At 59.2% G+C, this 8,619-nt stretch overlaps 1 protein-coding gene across 1 annotated transcript; it reads right to left on the bottom strand.

Moving 5' to 3' along the window:
* Positions 1-1,005: 1,005 nt before the first annotated feature.
* On the bottom strand, positions 1,006-5,692 carry LOC135309396 (uncharacterized). Its single transcript, XM_064435536.1, has 12 exons — positions 5,432-5,692; positions 5,098-5,246; positions 4,693-4,840; positions 4,300-4,484; positions 4,080-4,217; positions 3,684-3,798; positions 3,383-3,520; positions 2,959-3,135; positions 2,705-2,860; positions 2,453-2,554; positions 1,654-1,710; positions 1,006-1,360 (listed from the first exon to the last, which is right to left on the bottom strand). The coding sequence occupies exons 1-11, from the start codon at positions 5,573-5,575 to the stop codon at positions 1,690-1,692; spliced, it is 1,473 nt and encodes a 490-aa protein (XP_064291606.1). The 5' UTR covers positions 5,576-5,692; the 3' UTR covers positions 1,006-1,360; positions 1,654-1,689.
* Positions 5,693-8,619: the final 2,927 nt, after the last annotated feature.

Raw genomic sequence — 8,619 nt, 5'->3', positions numbered from 1 at the left:
TTTCCTCTTGGCGGAGGTAGAACATTCCACAGGAAAGCAGCTGGTGCCACAAGGAGTGGGTGGCATCAGGCCACTCTTGGGAGACCCCTCAGGACTGCTGTATCCTGAGGGAGCACGACTGGCCTAGACCTGTTTGTAGCTGCAAAAGCTTCAAATCATGTGCCTCAGCTTCCAGGGCCTCTCTTGGCCAGCATCCTGACGTGGATGCAGGACTGCTGCGAGGCACTGCTGGCACCCAGCGGCACAGGACCGGCTGTCTCATATCCACGTAGCAGCCCTCACACAGCCAGGGCCATCCCGAACCCAGACAAAGGCTGACGTGTCAGCAGAGAGGAGCAAGGAGCACTGGGCTCCTCTCAGGGGATCTCAGCATGGTGCTCCACTGGGAGGGGCAGGCAGGCCACCCACATTCAGGGCATCCCCTCCATCAGAAGGACATGCATGTTGTCCCTCTCATCCCTCCACCCCACAACCAGGCCTGACATCTCCTCCTCTGGAGCGGAGTTTTTCCTGTTATAACGTCGTCTCATGCTCGGTCAGCGCGTGAGAAGAGGCTGCAATGGCTTGTGATGCCCCCTCCATGCCAAACACAGCTCCATTGGGTATTGTTCCTCTTTCACAGGTCAATTTCCCATCGATTGACCAATCCATTGTCTCTCTTAAGGGTCACATTCCCACCAGTTCACCCATAAGGCTTCCTTCACTGTCTGTTCTTCATTGTCTTGCTGACGTGCACAACAGCAGATCAAATGTGGCAGGGCCTCAGACACGACTTCACTCCTGACACCCAGGCTCCTTGTGCCACTGCTGGCCTTCCGTGTGCTCAGCAAGATCTGTAACCGCACAGGGTTGTGGAACTGCACCTTCAGCACAGGGACCGTGCCAGCCTGACCTGCCCTCGTTCCTGTGCACAAAACACGGCGTGGAAGAGAACGGCAGCAGGGGCCTGTGTGTCCCAGGGCCCCGCATTTGCGGCGCTTCAGCTCCACAGGGATGCAGGCAAAATGAAGAAGCCAAACTGTTTATTAATGGCAGGCGAAGCAAAGGGATGAACTGGAATGGACCAAAGCGGGGAGGGTCGACACGGTGTGAAAGCTGGAGGGAGGGAGCTATCTACAGGCAGGGAGTTGGCTGAAGCCAGACCAGTGTCCCACAGGCTCCGCTGTACCAATTATCAGCTGTGCGTGGGGTTCCAGTGGCAGTGGAGATGGTGTCCTCTTCAGCATCTCCTGGTGCTATTCTTAGGACACTGATTCACTGGATCCTGAAGATGAACTTAATTCTTCAACTCGACTTGTAAACTGTGCTTGAATATTCCTGCTACAGTGGGATGTACAGCCTTTCTTCCGGGTGTGAATGGCTGGAACAGAGAGGAAGAGAGCCACAGTGAGGGCGCACATCTGCGGGAATCCTAGGAGACCCTCCTGCCAAGAGTGTCCCACTCAGCTCTTGCATCGGCCAGAAGAGAGGAAGGGCCAACAGGATCTCCCCCCAAGGGCTACACACGAAGACCCCAGCCCATGTCCCTGAAATCTGTGTGTGGCCTGCTCACACCACCCCACATCCACACAGGGAGCGAAGCTCAGCGCAGCCAGGGCAGGGATTGCAGCTCTCCCCATGAGTCACCAATGTCAGCCCACTGCCCGAACTCACCCTCATTGAGGACCTCGAGGACTTCCTTCTGTCCCCTCATGGATACCCTGGCAGACCCTGTGAAGGCAGAGCCTGTCACGGCGCTGCCAGCGGCACAGCTCCCTGCCAGCGGCGCTGCCAGCGCTGCGGCCACACGCCCTGCTGGCCCGGCAGGGCTCAGCCCGGGCCCTTGCCGCACGCTGCCGCCCAAGGGCACGGCTGCCAGAGGGCGGCAGCAGCGCCCGGGCCAGGCGGGGCTCCACAGCGCCGGGCCCGGATGGCGCTGCCGGGGCAGTGGGCGGGGCTGGGGCCGAGCTGTGGCGGGCCGGGGAGGGAGCCCGGCCTCGTGGCTCACCCATGAACCTGATGGCCGCCTCTCGCAGGGGCTCCTGTGGGCTCTGGAGGTAGCGCTGGGCCCGGCGCAGCTGCTCGGCCGCTCGGCTCGTGTCCTCTGCCAGCTGCAGAGAGCGGCAGCAGGGAAGGCTTGGCGCGGGCGCAGCCCCTGTGGCGGGCGCTCCCTGCGCCCAGCCCCGGCCTCCCCTGCCCGCACAGCCCTGAGGCGCGGCCAGCAGCTGCTGGCGCCGGGCTCCGCAGGGGGCAGAGGGCCGGCTGCTGCCCGGGGAGCCGCGGGGCCGCCCCGCAGCCCCGCCGCGCCGGGGCTCCATGGGCACCCGGCTCGGGCCCACAGCAGCCTGGAGAAGAGCCCGCGCGGCCTCTGGCTGCAGCAGCGGGCAGGGGCACAGCTGCCAGCCCCGCACACTGAGCCCCGCGCTCAGGGGCCTTCTCCAGGCTGAGCCTGGGGCTTCCAGGCCCTTCTTACCAGGCTGGTGCCAAACTTCAACATCTTCTCCCTCTTAAGTAGTTGCTTGAGCTTCCTTCTCCTCAGGAACCTTACCACACAAAGCAGCAATTCACGAGAGGCCTAAAGAGGAGCAGAGACATGGAGCTGCCACCGCAACCCAAAGAACAGGCCTTGCATCCGTGGCAAGACTGGGAGCAGAAGGCTGGAGCCCGGGAGAGGCCAACCAGGAGACCCCTTCCAGGGAGGCATCAGCATCACACAAAACCTCACTTTTGCCACACGCTCGTTCGCATCATGGCAATGAAAGAAGAGTGGCAGCAGGCTCTGTTTCACAATTCTCTTCAGGGGCTTTTTTCCTTTCTTCACTACCAAGTCCATCACCTTGAAGAAGAGGTTTAGGGAGAGCAGCTGCATATGGATGTCGTCCTGGAAGAAAGGAAAATATCTCAACCCCAATTTTTCCAAGCCCACATGGCAAAGTCCTGAAAATCCACAAAATTTCTGGGCAGCAACCGTGGCCTTACACAGTCAAAGAGTGGCAGGAGTGCCTCAGCCAGCTGCGGGGCAGTGGTGCTGGATATCAGGATGTGGTCATTCTCAAGTATATTTGTGAGCACAGAGAGGGTCATGCTGACAACATATCCATCTGCATCACCCAGCAGCTCCACAAGGTTTTTAGACAGACTGCACATTCTTCTGGCCTGTGTGGAACACAAGGCTGAGCTGGGAGGCCATGGACAGCTGCACCGCCAACAGCGCCCGGGCACTGCGACCCCACCCTGCTGCTGCAGGGCCCACAGGCCAAAGGCCTGCCCCAAAGCACTGGGGCAGGTGAGGCAGGAGAGATGGGAGCAGCTGCCTCAGCTGCTGAAGCTCAGCCAAGTCAAATCAACTGCATTCCCCAACCCGACACTGCCCTCACAACTCCAGCCTCTGCCCCCTTCTCACCCTCAAGGGATCCTTGCTGAGCACCATGAGGGCCCTGAGCGCCAGGCGACGCCTCTCCCTGCACTCGCTCTGCAGGCACCTTGACATGATCTCCAGTATGCTGTCACCACATTTACACAAGTCCAAGCACTCAAAGACCTGAAGGGCACAGGGCAGTGACAGGGGACCCGGAACCGCACAGGGCTGGGCCCAGGCAGCAGCACAGGGCACGGGCACGGGCACCGTCCCAGGCAGCTGCGGCTACCAGAGGGCAGAGAGCTGGGAGGCAGCTCAGCGAGGCAGTGCTGGCCACCAGGCTCACCTCCACAAGGAATGCCAGGAAGGGCAGATCCCAGTATGGGTCCGCCCTGTGGAGCTCCTTCAGTAGATGTAATGCAATGAGGGAACAAAAGGGGATAAAGATACGGCGCATCTCCCTGGAAGGAGGAAAAAGGCACCAAGACCTTGAGGTGGGGGGACCAAACCTCTGCCAGGACGGACTCACGGAGGTCTGGTCTTTCCCCAGACTCCCTGGAGGGAATGTGAGCGCTGTGGGAGGTGGTCCCTTTGGGACCCCCTCCTCTCCCAGCCTTTTCCAGTTTCCTTGGCCGTCCCTTGGTGTCAAGGCCCTCTGGCCCATGACCACAGGGACTGTGTGGGGGCACCCGGGCACAGGGCACAAATGTTGAGGGCAGCGTGGAGGAGAAGGGGGTCTCACCTGGCCAGCAGACCCACGGCATAGTGCTGGGTGTGAGCACGCAGCAGCGTGTCCCAGCCACGCTTGCGCTCCACAGCCATCACCTCCTTGTCACACCGCAGGCGGTAGAGCAGAGCCTTCATGGCCTGTACTGCAAACCTGTGTGCAGAGCAAAGCCCAGGTCACACTGGGAGCACTGGCACTGGCCACAAGGGCATGGGAAGGACAGGAGGACTGGGACCTGCTGGGCTTCCTGGGAAGGCGGTGTTCCTCCCGACATGCTTTCCAAAAGTGCCCAGCTTCCTCTGGTGGCATCTGCTGTGTGGTGATGACAATATGGAAGAGCAGAGCCACAAACAGTCGCCCAGAATAAGGGATCATGGCCTTGTGGCATTCAGACACAATCACCCAGATCACCAGAGTTGCCTGCAAAAGAAGCAGCCCCAAACGGCGCTCAGTGCCCAGGTGTCCTTGGGTCAGGGCCCAAGGGCAGATGCAGGGGGAGCAGTGGGCCTGGTGGCCCCTGAGCCTGGCCCTAGCCCAGGTTTCAGCCCAGTGACTGAGGCAGGGAGAGGTTGGAGAGCTGCTGGAGAGGCAGCCGGGGGCTGAGAAGAGACCAGTTCCAGCAACTCACAGCCAGGGCAAAGACATCTGTGTCATCCCCATCGGAGGTGGATGCGCTGTGCACAGGCCAGTCCTCCATCACACACAGCAGTGTTGGCAGCACTTTCTCCAGTGCTGGTCCCACTGATCCTATGGTTTTCCACATGATTGCAGCAGCTCTGTGGGATCAGGGCTGTGTGTCAGGGGTGTCTCAGTCACAGTACCATGCCCTGTGCAGCTGTGGGGGCACAGGTGACAGAGCCCCGGTGCCCTGAGGGGCAGGGAAGGAGCATTGGCAGCAGGCTGGGCAAAGAGAGGGGCCCGAGGGTCCTGGAGCTCTCTGCCTGTCTGGCAGAGCCCATTGGACAGGCTGTGATGGGCCACGGGCCCTAAAGGCTGGTGAGCCCTGAGCTCTCAAGGCATGTGGGCCTCGTACCTGTCACACGTTGGGGCACAGCGCAGGAGGGTCAGCACCACGTCAACAGGATGTTTCTCAGCCAGCCTCACAATGTCAGTTTGCAGCCTGGCATCCACAGTGTCATGGGACACCAGCCTCTGGTGGATGTTCCTTACAATGGCTGGCACCTGGAAAAGGCATGGGAGAGACTTGGAGCGCTGTCCAGCGGCTGCAATTTCTCCAGCTTCCCCCAAGAAGTACTTCCCTTCCCGCCACGCTGTGCTGGCCTCAAAGCCTGAGGGGCCCCAGTGACAATGGCTTGAGGGGACACACGGTCCTGGGAGGCCTCCAGGCCTGACCCCGGGCTGCTTACCTGCTGCTGAGAAGGAACAGCACTCTCCTCGAAAAATTCCATAGGGGCAGTATGAATAACAGTGGGGGCGGGTGAGGTGCCAGTATTTGTCATGCCCTCACTCTCTTCAATGTCACTGTTTGTGATGACTGCATCCTCAGTCATTGTTGTGAGAAGAGCCGTTGCCCAGATTTCAGTCTCTGAGGTGTCCAAGTCTTGTGAGAGCTCAGCTGAATCCAGGCTGACATCAGGCTCTGCCTGGAGCTCAGTCAGCCCGGAGTCAGGCTTGGCGGGGCCCTCAGCTGCACTGCTCCCGGTCTCTCTGCGCTGAATACGCAGAAGCTTCCGGAACATCTGCGGGAGAACAAAGGACAGGGAATCCAAGGACGATCCATGGCATGCTTCAAGCGTAGTGCTCGGCTGAGCAGGGACAGCAGGCCCAGCCCCTGGCTGGGATGGCTGCAGGTACCTTCAGGGTTCTGTGGAAGCGGCCATGGCCGGGTTTCTGCGCTTGTGTCCCGTCCAGGGACGCATCTGGCAAAGAGCGAGCGCAGCCAGAGCTGAGGGGCTGCGGGAGAGGCCGGAGAACACAGCCCAGCCCTGCGCTCCCAGGCAGGGACAGCTCCGGGATGCCCCAGGGGGATGGAGCACGGCCACTGCGGGGTGTCTGCCCTGCCCCGCTTCCCTCCTGTCCATGGGCATGTCCCCAGGGGATGGGATGGGATGGCATGGGATGGGATGGCATGGGATGGCATGGGATGGGATGGCATGGGATGGGCCCACACTGGCTGCCAGCCATCAGCCCTGTGGCCCAGCTCTGCCACTCACCATCCTGCAGTGTCTGGATCCGCTCCGGCTCTTCAGGCTGTTGTGCTGGGGTAGCTGCAGGGCCTTTTTTATTTTTCCCCCTGAACACCTTCAACAGGCCAGGAAATCTGCCAGCCATTGCAGCATCCAGCCTTGAAGGCACCTTCAAGAGAGTATCCTCAGGATATTGCCAGGTCAGCAATTGCAGTTGTGCCTTGAAGGCACCTGAGTCAGAGAAGCCTCAGGAAAGGTGTAGGACAGCAAGTCCTGCACTCTGGTCTTGAGGGCTCCTGCCACAATGACAGAGATTCCTCAAAATGATTCAGGTCACCAAATGCCACAGTCTGGCCACGAGGCCAGCAGCAGGAACAACGCCACAGAAAAGCTCCGGGTCGGACACGAACGAGTGCGCTGTGTGGGGGCTCCTCACAGCACCGCTCTGTCCTGTCCTGTCCCGGCGCCTGCTCTGTGCACTGTGCCGTGCTCTTGTCGCTGCCAGCTCCTATGTCACCACGTGTCACAAAGGACACACTCTTCCATTCCATGCCAGGGTGACCGTGCTGCAGGTGTCACAAAGGGCATTGCACACACTGCCACCTGCCCTGGGGCCATGCCCAGCCCACCCAAAGTGGCCCTGGTTGGAAGGAATCCCTGGCCCCAAGTGTCTAAGGCAGCCCGAAAGGATCTTTAGGAAAGGCTCAGCCCATCAGCAAATACTGCCCTGCTTTGTGGTCTCAGGGCAATTAAGAATCCTCAGTTGATGAAAGCTTTACTTTCCCATTGCTCAACTCAAGTAGTTCCAAAATTTGCAAACATCTCAAATGAACGGCGATGGCCGGAGAATGTGAATGGTTTGGAAGTTTGTTCCCATCTCTGGCAGAAGCAACTCATTTGCCTTAACATCATCCACTGAGAGTCACTTTACAAAACATAACACGATACAGAGGCAAATACAAGGCCATTCTTTGGTTTGCAAGTGGTTTCCGATGAACGGATTATAATATTCTAATTCTTTTGAGGATTAAAAGCTCCTAAGAAATGCAAGTACATTCCCTATTACAAAAATAACCAAAACAAATGAGTAGATGGCAAAAGGGCCAATCTTGCCCAGTGCATATAACTAAGTTGCCAATAAATTACAGTTCTCCCTTCTTGTTCCCTGCAGGAGAATCAAGAAATAGTCACAGCTATTCTTTTTGCCCTCCATAACCAATGCTGGGACAAGGCACACATGCTGCCTCCAAAGTGACTCAAATTCCAGCCGAGACCTCTCACCTTCCAGACAACTCCTTCCCCAACATGCCCCCCAACACCAACCCCCCAAACACCCGCACAGGAGCCCTCAACACCCCGCCAGCACCCCCAGCTGTCCCCGTCCCTCCGCAGAGCTTTCCCAGCCTCCAGCAGACCCCCTGGTTCCCTGCACGTGCCGTGGGATGGCACTCAGGAGGATCTGCTCCAAGGCCTTGCCCATCAGCAAGCTCAGGCTGCCAGGCCCATGGTTCCTGGCTCATCCTTCCCAGGGAGCCTTCCTGAGCACGGCTGTTCCGTTGGCACATTCGTGCTCGGCTGGGACTTCTCCACTCAGCCAGGGCTGCTGCTAAAGGATGGAGAGCAGCCTGGCAATCTCTTTCTCCAGCTGCCTCTTTCCTCTTGGCGGAGGTAGAACATTCCACAGGAAAGCAGCTGGTGCCACAAGGAGTGGGTGGCATCAGGCCACTCTTGGGAGACCCCTCAGGACTGCTGTATCCTGAGGGAGCACGACTGGCCTAGACCTGTTTGTAGCAGCAAAAGCTTCAAATCATGTGCCTCAGCTTCCAGGGCCTCTCTTGGCCAGCATCCTGACGTGGATGCAGGACTGCTGCGAGGCACTGCTGGCACCCAGCGGCACAGGACCGGCTGTCTCATATCCACGTAGCAGCCCTCACACAGCCAGGGCCATCCCGAACCCAGACAAAGGCTGACGTGTCAGCAGAGAGGAGCAAGGAGCACTGGGCTCCTCTCAGGGGATCTCAGCCGGGCTTGCTCCACAACACGCCCCCATTTTAAGGCCTGCTGATGCCCAGCTGCCGGAAATGCCTACCGTCTTCTCTGCAAGATGCACAGGGAGGCCCAATGAGCAGGACACCTTGGGAGGCAAACCTTGCAAGCCTTTTCTGAGGCCAGGGACACACCCAGATCAGCCCAGATACTCCACGCTGCCTGGCCCACCCAGCCCTGCTCTGTGCTGGCCCTGGGCCACAGCAGCTCCCACCAAGCGGGAGGCAAATGCCTATTGCCAAGAGTCGAAACACAGCAGATGGGGAAAATGTGACAAGTGTGTGTGTAAAGGCCTTTTAATTCACAGCTCTCACAGAGAGCTTTGGGGCTCATGGCTGGACAGAGATGCTCCTGCTCACGCC

Source organism: Passer domesticus, chromosome 10, assembly GCF_036417665.1.
Source record: "Passer domesticus isolate bPasDom1 chromosome 10, bPasDom1.hap1, whole genome shotgun sequence".
Lineage (NCBI taxonomy): Eukaryota > Metazoa > Chordata > Aves > Passeriformes > Passeridae > Passer > Passer domesticus.
This window is presented reverse-complemented; position numbering and strand designations above follow the sequence as displayed.